We start from the raw sequence: 17,445 nt of genomic DNA, 5'->3' as shown, positions 1-17,445 counted from the left end.
AAATATTAGCAAAAGACTTGTCTTTATCTTTGTAAGTGACATATATTTGACTCATTTTAATCGTAAGACGGATATATCTGTCTTAAGAGAGACTTATTGTAAAATTATATTTGGCAAATGGGTCAACCGGATCAGATGATATTCAATTTAGTTCGAGTTGGGTCATTTTTAGGTTTCACATTAATCGGGTCGGTCAATTCAGATTCGGGTTAGTTATCAATCATCATCAAGTTATATAAGGATGATTTACCTTGTGGATCAATAAACATTCATGTCATGTCAGTTCGGGTTACGAGTCAATCTCAGGTCATCAATTTATGCGTCAGGTCGGGTTATACAGGCCGGTCATTTAGGCTTGGTCAATTTTATCAGGTTTACTTAAAACCGGATGACTAATGGGATACGGAGTATTTAGATACTCCATTTGTCCCGGTCATTTGTTATACTTTTCCATTTTTGGGTGTCTCAGTCAATTGTTGTCCTTTCTATTTTAAGAATGAACTTGATGAACAATTTGATCATTTACACTCAATTTGTTCCACTTGTCATTTAGTAATTGGCCCCCTCCTCTTTCCTTGGTCTTTGTGCCAAAACCAAAGGATAACAATTGACCGGGATGGAGAGAGTACATAACACAATTTTTTACTATTTCCTGAACAATCTGTTTTTTAGAATGCCTCGCTGTATATTTAATTTGATCTATTTTAAATTCAAAACGGATATGCTTATCTTACACAAGTCGACAAAAAAGTTATATATTATATATATGTATGTTGGTAGAAAGATGTAAGAAATCCCATTAACTTAAGGACCCAAGTCACCCCTTTATATAAAGGTTGGTGCAATAGACTTTTGTTATGTGTCATTTCACACAAGTTGTCTTAGTTTGTGCACATTGTTATCAATATTTTGCAATAGGAGACTCTTGCTTTTGTCTAGTGTAAATTAAGGTTACGAGTGAAGTTATTCCGCGTTGCCGTTCGATATCGATGGGTCGACAACCTTGTTGTGACAAATTAGGGGTGAAGAAAGGGCCGTGGACCGCCGACGAAGATAAAAAGCTTATTAACTTCATTCTCACCAATGGCCAATGTTGTTGGAGAGCGGTCCCTAAACTCGCTGGCTTAAGACGGTGTGGTAAGAGTTGTCGATTGAGATGGACGAATTATCTTCGTCCCGATTTGAAGAGGGGCCTTCTTAGTGATGATGAAGAGCAATTGGTTATTGATCTTCATGCTCGTCTTGGCAACAGGTTTGTCTTCATTATTTGGATAATTCATGCTTAATTACATGAAGCGATTTTTAAAAGCAGACAGTTTCATATGTAAAACAGTAATAATATAAGATCAATTCTGAATGACTGTATACAGTCTAGATTATTTCTCAATAACATAAGATTATTTCTCAATGCCTACATATGAATATATAATCTACGTCGAATAATAAGTATCCATGCACAATCATGCATTTTATTAACAAACTTAATAAGATTATGTCCTCCATTCGACCTATTTCACTATATTTTTCGAAATTCTACACATCTTCTAAAAACAGAATGGCTATATTCTCAAATAAATAATGTGTGATTTGTGACATGCTATATTATCAAACAAATAATTTCCTTAGTAATTTCAAAAATTATAATATTCAAATTTACACTCGAGTCGAGCATTATTACAATTGTAGAATAGTAATTCTTTACTATTATAACACTATGCTTTAATTTGATATTTTGATTTTATTAAGCTGTTTAATTAGAAGAGAAGTAGACAAATAAACCACGTCGTAGTTGAAGTAACTTTTAAGTAACATATTACGTAACTTTTGCATGATTTTGACATTAGTAGTAAAACATTATTTTTGTAACCTTGTTGTTTTGATACAATGACGTTGTCTACAATAATTATCCTTGTCTTTTAGATTATAGAAAGCTTGCTTTTCAATCCTCTTTTGCTTAAATAATCACTATTGATAATAACTATTGTTAATTATGTAAGTGGATAACTTTTTTATTTTTACTATTTAAATCATTTTTAAAATGGTACTAGACTTATCTAATTATGGATTGTTTATCGACTATGATAAATCAGGTGGTCCAAGATTGCTGCTAGATTACCTGGAAGAACAGATAACGAAATCAAGAATCACTGGAATACTCATATCAAGAAGAAGCTTATTAAGATGGGAATTAATCCCGTCACCCATGAACCATTAAACACCAATCAAACCTCGAATAATAATAGTAATAATAATAATAACAACGATAATAATAATAAGAAGAAGAAGAATAATTTCCAAAACCAATCCTCCTCATTATCCTCTAATAACAACAATAATTCCGATATTAGTACAGCTGAATCCTTGAATAACCAAGCTCCATCATCGTCATCATCATCATTAGAAACCGATAATGGTCCATTAAGCAGCGTAACAACGATGATTAACTCGACATCTGAGGTCACTACCGAAAATAGCCCTCCTTCAGAGAATAACGTAACCATTGATCAACAATCTACGTCAATCTTAATCGATAATATTAGCATTGATGACGCGCTATTGAGCTACTTATGGGACGATAATAATGATATTTCGTCATGGAAATCGCCTTGCTCGTATGGTAATAATCAACAAGGCATGGAGATTAACAATAATAATAATAATAATAATAATAATAATAATAATAATAATGCCTTGCCTATATGGGAAGACAATAATTCTTGGTTACTAGATTGTCAAGATTTCGGAATTCAAGATTTCGGCGTTGACTTGTTTGCTGAAATTGATGTTATGAACACATTGGACGTGCTCGACATGGGTGGTATCAATCAAGCTTATATTTAATTAACACTTAGTTAATTAATTAATCCCGCGATTATGGGATTAATTAATTAATATGCTACAAATTGAAATGTAGCATCGTGTCCAGATGTTAATTAGGTTAATTTTACGTAGAAGTAATTTATTTTGTTTTACTGTGAGTAAATATACTCGGATGGAGGTTTTTAGCCAACCATCTTTCGAGTATCATACGTGTTTACCACAAAAGTGATACGAAATACATCGTAGTAATAATAAAAATGAACATACTTGTAGTACGTACGTAGTCATTATCATGTTTGTAAATTATTATTGTTGACAAGAATTGTCTTAGGCGTGGTCTTCTTGCTCAAAGGATGACCTTTGTGTATTATTTATGTATATTTATGTACTTTGCACCCAAGAATAATAATATTGCACAAATGATTTTGTTTTATACGGAGTTTATTTTCCGATACTAACAATAATATGCGAGTAATAATTTTTGTTTAATTAATGGTTTAATATTCTAGTGGCTTGATTAATTTTTTAATATCCTGATGATACTTTTTAATTATAACTAAATTAAACTAGTGAATTTAAACTTGCTTAAGTTGAAATGAACTGAATAAAGTTAAATTAAAAATAAACTGAAAAAAAAAAAAAAACATGACTAGATTATTATTAAAAATAACAAGGATGGTACACCGGTGACACCACCAAGTTAAACTAGATTAATTTTTCCATTTTACTTTTTGACATGACTTTTAACTCTATGAGTTTAAAATCAAACTCTCCTATATGTGTAGACTCCTTTTAAACCTTTTTTTCATGCATAATAATTGCTATGTTAGAAAAAGGTAGATTACTATGGACAGTTAGGATATTCTTCTCCTCTCTTCATAAAGTCACCTGGATTAGAAAAGTCCTTGAATTAGGAGACAGATTCTACCAAATTATCGCACATCTTAATTAATAAAAAACTTTATTTCTTATTTTATTTACGAAGTAAATTTTAATTTGTTTTGTATGATAATTCGTATTATTTAATTTTTTTTTTTATTGATTAAGCCATTAAGGTGTACAATAACATGGTACATTCGGTGAACCTAACAATTTATCTTTTTGATAATGATCCTTGAGACAATTCAAACTTAATTTTATGTACAAATTAGATTAAGCATTCATTTTTTTTTACTTGCATATCTCGGTACTAATTTGCATATTACATCGTCTTCACTCATCACTTTAGGTGTGCCTCGTAAAAAAAATGTAAAAATAAAAAATAAAAAATTGGAATTTTAGTGACGATTACCTTAAGTTCTACTCAAGAGAATAATCAACATCTAATTAATCTTCAACAAGTCAGATCATCAGACTTATGTTAGCGTAATTAATCTTATTTTTATTTGATTTTTAAGCTTACCTAAGCATGATAATTTTATTTGATTTATAAGCTTTTAAGCTTACATAAGCATGATACAAAACTGATGCCATGCCATGTTACATTACTACCATGTGTAACTAAATGGTTATTAGGTCATTATTGCTTCTAACATATGATCATCGTCATTACTCGTTAGGTCAAACTAACATATGATCATCGTCAGCATTTTGATGTATAAAGTACATCCGAATTTTCAAAGTTTTTAACTAAAAAAAGAAAAATTTCAAAGTCCCGGTTCTTTTCAGTTGAAAGGGAGCTCAATTAAACTAAACTGAAATTAATGGATCTAAGCTAAATTGAATTGAATTAAATGAAATTGAGCTGAATCGAAATGAGTTGTAATTAAGCAAGAAAGAACGTGATCTTTATAAACTATGGGTACATACGTAGGGGGGGGGGGGGGGTAAAAATGTATTTAAAAAAATACAAAAACCACTAAGAACTTTATAGTAACTCGAATTTATTTACTAAGGAATGCAACATATTAATTAGCCTTATAAAGTAGAACTTTCTGTTATATGGTTCTATTAAACTGGAATTTAGACTAAATCAAATAGAGAAAACAAAATAAAAATAAGTTTATCTATTTAACCGCCCTAAACCCAAATGTCAAGTAGGCCAATAAAATGGCATGAATCAAACACACATAAGGATGACATGTTTAATAAAATCTACTGTTCCTTAGTCTCAGTCGTTACTCATTTACTTAAGTCTCTTAAAAAAAAGGTAAACAATTAATTGAATCGGCAAAAATAGTCAACAAGGCCAGTAATTGACATTGTTGACAAAAATGCATGTACTAGCATGGACTTGTGGTAGCAAGATTATCCCATATATATTGTGTTTGGGGCGGTGGATTTATCACTATAGAAACATTGGATATGATTAATTAGTCTACTATTTTGTTAAGGACACTACACAAGAGTTAAATGTCAATGCATGGTCCCTTTACTATAAATTCGGTAACGTACGTCTTAAATAATAAAGTCCGTCTTAAATTTAAAACAGATCAAATATGCTATATGAGATCAAAGTAATGCTTAATGAGTAGGGACTGATAAAGTAGAAGTATATTCGATATATTTTCATATTAGAACAGATATTGCCGTCGTAAGAAAGACTTATCGATCCCATCTATGTTCAAGGTTATAAATTGATGAAAATAAGGAGAAATTAAAGGTAAGGCTCTAAGGTATAAGCATGCCAAACATAAAGGGCAGTCGATGGTCCTACAATTTAATGTTAGTTTATGGAGTAATGACCTGGCTATTTCACTAAAGGAGTGTACATACTTTATATTGGTTGCTTAGTGGAATATTGAATCATTCTATTTTATGATTCTTCGAAACTTTTTTATCATCTACTTTGTCCCCAAATAAATTGAGAATAAAAAACACAAAAAAAGTGTAATTTACCTCCAATTTGGCAATAAGCATTTGCACTACCATTCAAATTTATGCATATTGTTATATATGATGTAAGTAAATGTTTATCGAATTTTTTAACCCGACATTAAAAACCTACATAAGGAAAGACTTTTGAGCTTGTAATTATATTTACTATTTTATTTGTTAAATAGTTATTGCGATTTTAAATATTTCGTAGCTTTTAAGTTTTTTTTGGTACATAAAAACTTTAGGTTAAGGGTAAGTCTTTACCCATCCTAAGATCATGGTAGATCACCGGCCTCTTTAGCTTTTAAGTTTCTAAGCATACATTAGTGTTTAAATCATCTTTGATTTCTAGTACTGTTTAAAAAAACGACATTGGGAGAATTGACTTACGGAACAATTGCCTAATGGTTTAAAGGCAGACAAATCATAAGTTCATAACAGAGTTAGACCCTTAGTATTTTATCTCTACATAAATTTCGGGAATCTCATGTAAAATTAGAAATTGACATTAAACATGGATTTGAGGTAATATAACTCCAACAACACCATAATAATGACAACCTAATGCGAAATCTATATAATGTCTTTTTTTTATCAACTTGTAAAAATCGATAATAAATCTTATATAAATCTCTTCAATATAAAAACTAATCTTAAGACACCCTTTTCGCCTTAATAATGAAATGGATATGGTGCAATTGATAAAAGTGTCCCTCTTTTCAAATATACAGTAATAATTTTGTATATATATAATGTATATTTGGCAATTTCTTACAAAGTGGGCTCCAAAGAATGAAGGGGTTGGTAGGTTAATGATTTCCCACTTTGTAAACAATTCAGAGTTTGGTGGCAAAGTTAAACCAACACTAGCCAATCATATTCAAGAATGCAACACGTAAAATAACGTAACACAAAAATATATTAAAAAATAAAATTGTTGAAGTGCTAAAGTGCCATTGTGGCACGATAGGAAGATAGCAAAATCTAAGGATGAAATAATTATTATTTAATTAATTAATGATTAATTAATCTTTTTAATTTTTTTATTTTCACTTAAGTGTGTCTTTAATTTAACTTGAGTACCTATCTTAACTTCATCCTCCTTGTAGTTTGACATGTGTGATCCATTCCATAATGTTTATACATATATTTTGGTTGTAGCATAAGTATGTCTTAATTAGTGCAACTTAGTGTTTCATGTCAAGAAGTAAAAGGGCATTTGAGGAAACTATCAGAGTCTCTCTTAAGACGAATATATCTGCTTTAAAGTTAAAATAAGTTATAGATAAGACAATTTTTTTTGCTGATATATAACCATTATGTTTTGTTTATCTATGCTACTTGACCTCTTTTAAAAATTTTGACGGATACTTCAGTCTTAGACAAAAATCTATATTAAGGAAATTATTGGGTGTTGGAATTTGTTCTAGGTTGTTCTATGTGTCATTTTTTAATGGATTTCTTGGTCAATGTAACCCAGGCATGTTTGTTTATGTTGTGCCCTATTATCAAACATAGGGCTTAGTTGTAAGTATTTTACTTGTTTGTTAAAAGAAAGTCAAGAAACCAATTAGTTTGTCACAAATGAGTTATCAAACATAGGGCTTAGTTGTAAGTATTTTACTTGCTTGTTAAAAAAAAGTCAAGAAACCAATTAGTTTGTCACAAATTCTCATTTGTGACGTACATTTTTCGCCACAAGCTTATAACCTCTCACAAGCTGCAAGTGGGAGAACAAATGGTTTGTTGCGAAGCCACAAGCTTATAACCTCTCACAAGCTGCAAGTGGGAGAACAAATGGTTTGTTGCGAAGGGCTATATCCAAGTAGTTTTTGGTAAATTTAACGCAAGATGGTAAGGAAGTCGGTGTAAGGTAACAGTTACCAGGGACGGAGGAATATCGAGAAAGGACCGAAAAGGAGGTCAGGATCAAGGAGTGCAAAGGTGGCCGTGGTTGGGGAACAAAGGGGTATCCAAAATCATTGAGACATAGCGAAAACACGACAAGGGTCTGTACTACTGTTCTATTTCATTAAAAATGTAACAAACACAAGAACGTTTCGACTACAAAAGCACTTCGACATTTCAATTACAAAAGCACTAGTTGGAGCGCTAGAAGGAGTTTCATGGAAATAACTAATCAAGAGGTAATAATTCAAATGAGGAAGAGAAGAGTAGAATTTTTTCGGGGAAAAAGATAGTCATCAATAGCGACCACTTCGTGAGATCATCTCACATAAGAATTAGTGTGTATCTATTATAAAACAAATGTTAATAAAACTAGTCATTGCCCTCGCGAATACGTCCTTCAGAAACCGAGTCTACAAAGTGGATTACTCTTGATCAGATCCAAATCAACCTACAAGACCATAACCGATTGTCAATATAAAAATGGATACTCAAGTATAACCTAAAATTCATTGGTTAGTCTTGTTTAAGACCCCTAATATTCTAATAACCTCCTATTTACACCTCTATCCTATTTACACCTCTATTTGAATCGAGTGTGAGAGTCGTCTTAAGTTAAGACGATCTTAAAAAGGAATTGGTAAAAATTTATAGTGGAGGAAAGAAACACTTACTTTGTGTCCAAAGAGATCACGGATGTTATCAATGCCATACAGTATCATAGTCGGCCTGCGACAATGCAACACAAATCACATTATATTCAAGAAATTAATTTCTTATATTAAGAAGCTTTTGACGGGAGCAGTCAATCCTTACCTTTCAAGAGACAGACCCCATGCAATCACCTGAACATCTTCCGGGAGCCCCATTGGACGTAACATTTCGGGTCGGAACATTCCTGAGTTTCCGATTTCCATCCACTTTCCTATGCCTTCATGGTAACTGGTGGTAGTGGATAAAATTCCATAATATTAGTTGTACGGCAGGAAAATTGAGAAAAAATCAACTCGGACTCGATTGACCTTCACCTGGACGCCTGGACACTTCTATGGCCAAAATTGACTAGTTTGAAGAAAAAACTCACTGGCCACGACACGAGAATGACCAGATTGACCCAAACCATATCTAATGGCTTTAAAACAACTTGAACAGACTCGATAACAGCCCATCCATAATGACCGAATGACTCGTCTCGAGGTCTAATAGGCAGAATATGATGCTAAAGCACAATTATGAGTTCCCGATACAACTTAATTTGAAAGCCATCTCTTACCTGAATATCTCCATACTAGGTTCAGTGTAAGGATTGTAAGCAGGCTTGAATTTCAATTTTGTCATGCCTGCACGATAAAAAAAAATGATTTCTTTCATCTAGGCTCTCATCCAAAATGATAAACTTTAAAGACAAGTCCATATCCACAAAGAGCAACGAACACGTAATCTTCTGTCATATTTACATTATTTATTCATTGTTCCTATAGAGCTCATCTAATATAAAGCACTCTAAGAAAGTGCACCACAATTCCAGGTTCAAATTATACGTTGGTGATTATTTACCTAGACAAGAGAAAAACTCTTGAAGCACCCCGATGAGATGACCTAGGGAGAGACCCCTATCGCATATAAGGCCTGAAACAGGACAACATAGCTTGGTCAGAAAAGTACACATGAACTCATAATGTAGATTCATTTTTATTTTCGGTTTGTTTTTTGAAAACAGTGGGGGAATAAAGCTTTCAGAGTTTCAGATGAGCAAGAAGAAAAACCATAGCTGATCTCAAAATCCCATCTCAGAGGAAAGAAAAACCAATAAACAATGGAGTTTGGAGACAAGAATATGACAATGCTTGTCAGACGTAAGTATTCAATCACCATACATATTAGCAAAAAAGACCAAATATACCTTCGATCTGATGGAATTCTGCCAGATGTGTTCGATCGACTGCTTCATTTCTGAACACTCGATCAATAGAGAAATACCTTTTGGGAACAAAAGGTTTTTGCTACAAGCACCAGAAGAAAGTTTTGTAAGTACAGATTAACCCGTTCAAAGATACACACAAGAATACCTTTGAACAGAAGAAAGCTTTGGAAGTAAAGATACAAAATGGTAAGACTGGTACAGGGATGAAAGGAAGAAAAGTGACGAAGATAAAAATATATAAGGCTGAGCACATTTGAAACCTATCAAGGACCAGCTAACAAAGAAGCAGATCGCAGCAAATGACATCATGAAAAAGAAAGTAGGAATACCAACAAAGTTGAGTAGGTCTCCTAAAACGGTTTACAATAAAACGTTATAAAACCACCTATTAAGGACAACGATGCCCTTCACACAAACAAGGTAGATACTAGATAGGTGAAGTTATTTTCATGGGATTATGGAAGTAAAATACTACTACTTGATATTACAATGACACTTGTTTACGATCGTTCTACACAAGAATTTGTCCAAAGTCGTGGTCCATAACAAAATCTTTACTCGGTTACAACTTAATTGGATGACCTCCAAGGTGAGAGAGGGTGTTTTAAGCCATTAAGTGTTTGGGCCTGAGGATGCTATTAGGACAAGTTGGTTTTACAAAGAAAATCAAACAGTTAATTGAGTTACAAGTCTTTGCTATCAGTGACATGAATAGACCTGATAAAGACTAGCCATGACCTCCACTGAGTTAGCAAAATAATTTAAATTCCAGACAGAGATAGTATATCATTTGACAGCATCGTGTTCTGACTCAGAAAACGAACAGTGACATATTCCCAGCTCAGTGACACCAGGGTGACCAGGCTTGGAAGAATTACCATACAGCATCCTTAACGAAAGGAAGCCATTGTGAATTGATTGGTTTATGACTTTATCTAGTTCGGAGGAGAGAATGCAAAGATATGGAGATATAACAAACAGTCAAACACAGTAGATCCTAAACCTAAGCGAGGCGATTCTTATGAGAGCGTAAAGCCATAAAGCAGAAAAAATGTACGTTCCTGATATTGCCAAGTTGTCAGTAAATCATCAAATACCTGTGCAAGTGCATACAGCATCCTAGAAGAAACAGCAGTTGTGTGTGTACGCAAAACATTTTTGTTAGCTTCCTCTCTTTTCCATTCACATCCATACCTATAATAAACATAGTTTCCATTTAAGGGATAAGAACACCTATAATAAACATAGTTTCTCAATTTAAGGATAAGAACAGCAGTTGATGCTACAACTTGATCATATTCAAAAGGATAAAGTAACATACCCTCTAGACCCATAACCACCAGATTCATGAACACGCTTCACCGTCTCAACATAATCCTCAGGTAGCGATCTGGTGGTAGAAGGTGCTGTTCATGGCAATATCAGATTAAGCAAAAACCAAGGGAGGACAAAAAGATAGGAAACACATAAATTCTAAATGTGAAATCTAGAAGTTAGTCAGAAACAAGAAAATTTGAATGTTAAGAACTTCCCACCTGCCACCCCAACACACAACAAAAAAAGGCCAAACCACATCAAACCAGGCATGGTTTAGGCCTTTAGGGTATATGGTAAGTGATTTGCGTAAACCTCAATAAGGTTGTTCCTGGAATGCCAGCAACTTGGCAGAAGTAACATGAGAGGAAAGGGAAAATAGATCGCTTTAAAGCGGGCTGATTCTTGCTTTAGGTCACTAAAAGTAATTCACAGGCTAGGCTGAACTAAATAACATGCAGGAAGGGCAAAATTATCAAACAAAATATACACAGCATATGTCCATTATATAATAAGCAATGGGGTAATAATACCTTGCAAAAAGAATGTGTCATGTGAATCACGAGCTGGGTGTTGCTGAGGCTGGAAAAGAGCATCAAAATTCCAGAAGCTAAAACACACAAAAAAAAAAAGGAACATGAAAACCAGATTTTCATTTTTTGATAGTGTGTTTACAATATAAGTATAAGAAGAAAAACTATCCTAATTCCATTAAACAAGGGTAATTGGGGTTTTAATAATAGCACCCGTTGCTTTAGACCATACGAATGCAAGTCAAATAACACAACCCACACCTAACTGAATTTATTATCTAACTGATTATCCCACCTCTATCATCTTACCAGAGCATTCATATTTATTATCCCACCTCTATTATCTAACATATAAATGTTGGTATACGCAAATAACTTACCAGAGCATCAAAATACGTATGTTAGATATTGCCAGGTTCAGAAAGTCAAGCAACTGAATTCAGGGTATATTATCTCAAAAATAAAATTTTGATAAAATGGAGGTGGGATAAACCCTTTATTTGAATTTATTCAATCATAAGTTTCACCAATTAAACATATTTCGCTCTATGAAGGAGATGCGCAAATCACATAGAAAGATGGATACCAGACCAGATTCTTTTCTTACTCTCTATGATAAATGCAGGAGACTGGTACTGAACGACATTTTCACAAATAAAAAATATGAACCAAGCAGGGTAAAAAAAAATCAATTTAGGCAAAGAAAAAATGTACCTGCTTTCAACGAACATGTTTGTCGGCATTTCCTCGAAACTGCATTTCACCAACACCATGTCAAACAAAATAAAAAACATGTGTCTCAATAGACTAATTGAGGACCTTCTGTCAATCAAACAATAGCACGCAACAATCAAAAAGAACAAGATCATACCCCATCCGCATGAAAATCATTTTGAACTGCTGTTTGACCTGGAATATAAAAAGGCATATAATTGATTCACCAGCTCAAATTTAGGGCGAAAAGTACAGAAGCTTAACAATCCAGAAACTTATGCATACGAGTTCGACATCTAGCAAAAATTCTTTGAGAAAGAAGAAAGAAAGTCTTTGTGGATGGCTATTACGTCTCTAATAACTAGTGCTAAAAAAAAAGTAAATGGGCAGAAGATAAATAAGGACTTCAGCCCTATATAAGTACAGAATCTTATTAGTTATTCCTAACAAGTACGACACCGATTTCGAAAAGATCCATTGGCCAAGACTGCCTCTTTTCAGTTTTTGAGGTAAATGAGGTGTAAACATCTTCATAATTTACTTATTTTAGTAACCAAGGCGGAGATTTATAGGCAGATATAATTTAGACTTTAGAATTAACCCATTGTTGATCGATTATCATGTTCTAGCCTAGCAGTATGATCAGGGAGGTGATCTGGACTTTAAATAAAAACTGAAGCTAGTTTCATAAAAATAGTCAACCTTGACCAACTATGCTATCCACACAGCTAGCAACAAAATGAACTAAGTTTCCTTCATATTTTCAGATATTAGAACCAAGTTGACACCCCTAATACTCTAACGAAACAGCTTTACATCAGAGAAGAGTTGCAGGTGAAGGAATAAATAAACTAACCTTGAGTAAAGGATGCAAATGACCACAATCAGGAGGTAAACCTTTAGCCTTGAAGTTGTATTCTTTCAGCTCTAAAGTCTTCCAGTCACCGCTAGAAAAGGACAAGAAAAAACAAGACCAAAGACATCAACGATGTTGCACACAATAACAATTAAGCGATTTGTCTAAGTGGATGCCATGTTTTTATTCAAAAATTGGATATCAACTGATATCGTTGACAATTAACAGCTAACACCACTATATGCAATACCAATCACATAGTAGTAGATTCAAAAAAGATACTAAATATACCAACTACTTGCATCCAAATCACTGATAGCCCGATAAATTTACTCAACATAACTAGATGGGCAAACAATAAATGATAAATCTTGTACTCTAAATGAAGTTTCCAAAAGATGACTGTTATGATGAGTAGGGTGCCTAATCGTTTAAAATATACCTTTGGGCAATAAATCTTGTACTCTAGATGAAGGTTTTCAAAAGATGACTGTTATGATGAGTAGGGGTGCTTAATCGTTTACCTTTGCAAATTTTCTCGAGTCAAATCTGTTGCAGCTTTCATTCTCTTTGGAGCATATTTAGGACCCTTACTCAGTGAGTATCCTTTCCACGTCCTAGCGAACAAAAATATTAGAAATTCACATAATCAAAAAGACATTCAAACCCTTATAGTAACAGGCAAATTAAGAAGTGAAACTACCCACTAGAGGTGAAAATCGGATAAAAATTCTTACTGAGGGGCAATGAGTTTTCTCTTTTTGAGAGCATTAATCTCTTCTTGACCAATCACCTGAAATGATTATCACTCATGAAAATGCAAAAAACCCAAAATAATACCCTCGTAACTGTGCGCAGAAGGGAAAGCCATAACTAGTTTTAACTTTTAACCACACATCACGAAGCTATATATGTTACCGGGTTCTTGTGAATAAGGTGAATGAAATAATATAGACAGAAAAAAGCTTAGCAATTCTTCACTATGACGCATATACCAACACAATTTCATGGATCTGGAAACTTATTTTGATGAATATGGTAGCTCATCTTTATGAATATGGTTATATAGGTGTGTTGAGCCAATAATGAAGAGGGCAGATACTTTTCATAAATATGACATTTCAATTTAGTAAATCTGACATATCTAGATGAATATCACTCATGAGAGTAAAGTATCATACTCATAGAAGCACGTTACAATAATTGGGCTAAAGTTATCTGAGTAACCACTTCTTGCTAGTTTTGTAACCTCCAGCTATCAAGGTCAAGCAAACAGCATACAGCAACAGAAATACTACGTATATAATAAACTACATCAACGCGTTCCAATGTCAAAGCCATCTGCTTCTTAACATGAAGCACATCAGAGAAGCATATTTTGCAATTGGAAACACAAGACAACTTACTTCACCAGCTTGTATCCTAACAAGTAGCTGCTTGACCTCGTCTTCAACATTCTGAACCTGCAGCAGGAAGACTATTCAAATCCGCTACTAAACACGTTTAATCTATAGAAATTAACATAAGTTTGAGCCATTGGGGTCATTACAAATAGACACATCTTAAAAGGACTGACAAAATTAGGTGGTGATGTGAAACATCTACTCCCTCCCTAATACTATCCATCTACACTTTAACTATTAGAACTTCAACTGCAATAAAGCCTCTAAGTTTCAGTTGCCTCAAGAAGTCTGTCCATTGTGCTTTATTTAATAGGTAAAAGTGGTTTTAGCCATAGTTGTATATAAGCAGCGTCACCGCACTGCGGCAGAAAATTTAAAGTTAGCCACGGCTACAGGAATTGAAGGTGAATCGGCCGAAATCGGGCTAAGGAGCAATTGTGAAATCAAGTATCAAACTGCGCTTCACTACTATGGATATAGTGCTCTCCAAGTTAAGACATGATTTGTCATGTGTTCCTTGCCCTGCTGTGAATACTGTTCCCTTTCTTTCTATCAAAATTGCGTTGTTGTCATTTTTTTTTGTGTGTGGGAGTGAAGCACTAGTAAAAGTAATAACACTAGCCAGGCAGACAAAAAAAAACGTGATTTCATACTGGACATCTCAAAAATTAAATCTTTTACCTTACGAGACACTAATTGCTTTCCCCTTTCTACCCATTTATTCTTCATTGCTTGCGAGGACCCAATTTTGAACACAGAAGGATCAAGCTTTTTCTGCATACACCACCGCTCAAACATTTAGATAATGTAAAATCTATTAAATAGTAGAGACAAATAAGGGAAAACGTCCATGCCCAATTACTGTAAGTTAAAATGACAGCTAACCTGCAGTTCATCGGGTGCAATACCATCAGGTGGTATAGCCAAGTAGAATTGCATCTCAGGCGAGCCAGCAACAGCATAACTTTTCCCTTCATCAGTAAGAACCCAACTTTCCCTCTTAATATCCTGGCAAAATCCCCGGGATTGAAAAATCGAACACCATTAGATAATATTCGCGATGTTTTTCCAAAATCAAGCAATTGAAAACAACAATGACTACGACACTACTCACATTCTCCAAATATCGTATTCATTTCAAAACACAACAAGTTGAGCAAATCAATTGAACTCTATCGCAACTCTAACTAATCAACCTCAATATGTTTTTCCCCAAAATCAAGCAATTGAAAACAAAACTCACATTCTCCAAATATTCTATTCGTCTCAAAACGCAACGAGTTAAGCAAATCAGTTTAACTCTATTGCAACTCTGACTAATCAACCTTAATACTCACTTCTATTCCGGATAACTGTGCCATTGTCCATTTCCGTCTATTCACATAACTGTCCCATTGTCCCTTTAGTAATGGTTTTTCTTACATAATGACTATACTACCCTTGTTACTTTTCATTATTTACAATCCAACCCACCCTTAACCCATCTTATTAGTACTTTTCATTGTCCATTTCCGTCTATTCACTCACTTTCTTAACTCTTGTGTCATCTCAACAATGGCACAGTTATCCGGAATAGGAGTGAGTATGTTTTTTTCCAAAATCAAGCAATTGAAAACAACAATCACTACGGCACTACTGACATTCTCCACATATCGTATTCGTTTCGAAACGAGACAAGTTAAGCAAATCAATTGAACTCATCAACCTCAATTAAAACAAAACAATTAAGCTCAATCAGTACAACAATTAATGAAACTAAATAAAAACAATAAAATCAACGAACCTGAGCAATGACAAGTTCATATCCATGGAGACTTTTCGTAACGTTGACGACCTCGTCGTGATCTAAACCGAATTCCTCCGCGAAACTTCCAGAATCAGGAATCCGCTCATTCTTCTCCAAATATCCCAAAATCGCTTCCTCCGCCATTGTTGTTACACTCTGAAATAATCAAAACAACACATACAATTAACAACAATTAAAGCGTGTAAACCCTAGATAAAATCAAAAACATGGAAGATTAGAGAAGTCATAGATACCAGGATAGTGAGAGTAATGGAGATGGCAGGGAGAGAGAGAAGGAGAAGGAGTTGGAAGTCGGCTTTGGTAAACTCTTTTCTTTGGTGGTTGTATTCTTTTAGGTTGTGTCTCGAATTAACTACGTTGGCAATAAGCCCAACATAAGAGGATGACTAGCCCACTAGTTTCGACGAGGATTGTTATCGATCTTCTCCCTTCGAACTCCAACCTTCTGATTAAGTCGTAATAAGAGAAAATAAGGCAGACAGCAATCCTATATATCCTATGGAATTTGTTTTATCTAAATTAGATTAGAAGTTGAGATCTTTATTTTTAAAAAGAAATAAAGAGTATTTTTACTCACAATATAATTTTATATTATTTTCTTATTCTATTTTCTTTCCCCTTTATTTTTCAAGATGAAATATAAATTGTTAGATCCCTATAAAATGAAATCTAGATTGTGGCAGGAAATTGACTTTCCATTTCTTGTAATAAAAACAGAGGATCTTATTTTACTATACCTTGATGGGTGGAATATGAATGATAAATTTTGTGTAAATATAGGATAATATATGAAGTATGAACATATGGGTGAATATGAGTACATTGTTTGACATGACAATAATTATTCCTAAACGATAAATTCACTCACATGTTTAATGGTAGATTGTTAGCTAACATTCGTGTCGCACGAGTTGATTTTAAGACTTGGTGACCACAAATAACATTATACCTCCAGTGGTACAATAGCATCACACAACCAAGTTATATCTTATCGAGCTTACGTGTAATTTTTTTATGTTACTTGTGTACGAGAACGCTAATGTAGTCTCAGAATTGAAGTGGTACATGAGAGTTAGCATTCAAGCAAACGGATGCTTCATTTCCGTTAATGCTTCAGAAGATCTTTAGTTTGTGGAAAATGTGGATGAAAACACTTGTGCTCAGTTATCCGGACTCCACCAACTTGCTATTACTAGACAATTTTCTTACACAAATTCTCATTGTGTTAGATTTAGTTATTTCTTCTGTATTATTGCTAAATTATTAGGCATTAATTAAAGCTTGGCAAGCCTATTGTCGAAAAAAAGTGGAATTAGGACTAGGAGTACACTCTTAGGACACACGCCAAA

At 33.8% G+C, this 17,445-nt stretch overlaps 2 protein-coding genes across 2 annotated transcripts; one reads left to right on the top strand and one right to left on the bottom strand.

The window, feature by feature from the left end:
- The first annotated feature begins 788 nt into the window (after positions 1–788).
- Positions 789–3,253, top strand: LOC141591795 (uncharacterized). Its single transcript, XM_074412265.1, has 2 exons — positions 789–1,252; positions 2,091–3,253. The coding sequence occupies exons 1-2, from the start codon at positions 990–992 to the stop codon at positions 2,839–2,841; spliced, it is 1,014 nt and encodes a 337-aa protein (XP_074268366.1). The 5' UTR covers positions 789–989; the 3' UTR covers positions 2,842–3,253.
- A 4,425-nt stretch (positions 3,254–7,678) lies between these two features.
- On the bottom strand, positions 7,679–16,556 carry LOC141591788 (phenylalanine--tRNA ligase alpha subunit, cytoplasmic). Its single transcript, XM_074412252.1, has 19 exons — positions 16,330–16,556; positions 16,073–16,231; positions 15,175–15,297; positions 14,971–15,063; positions 14,293–14,349; positions 13,624–13,679; positions 13,411–13,503; positions 12,887–12,977; positions 12,188–12,225; positions 12,031–12,069; positions 11,317–11,393; positions 10,791–10,875; positions 10,567–10,663; positions 9,449–9,548; positions 9,103–9,174; positions 8,819–8,885; positions 8,362–8,487; positions 8,220–8,274; positions 7,679–7,996 (listed from the first exon to the last, which is right to left on the bottom strand). Exons 2-19 carry the CDS (start codon positions 16,217–16,219, stop codon positions 7,946–7,948), a joined length of 1,467 nt encoding a protein of 488 aa, XP_074268353.1. The 5' UTR covers positions 16,220–16,231; positions 16,330–16,556; the 3' UTR covers positions 7,679–7,945.
- Between the last annotated feature and the right edge of the window lie 889 nt (positions 16,557–17,445).

The sequence above is a fragment of the Silene latifolia genome, chromosome 1 (assembly GCF_048544455.1).
Source record: "Silene latifolia isolate original U9 population chromosome 1, ASM4854445v1, whole genome shotgun sequence".
Classification (NCBI taxonomy): domain Eukaryota; kingdom Viridiplantae; phylum Streptophyta; class Magnoliopsida; order Caryophyllales; family Caryophyllaceae; genus Silene; species Silene latifolia.
This window is presented reverse-complemented; position numbering and strand designations above follow the sequence as displayed.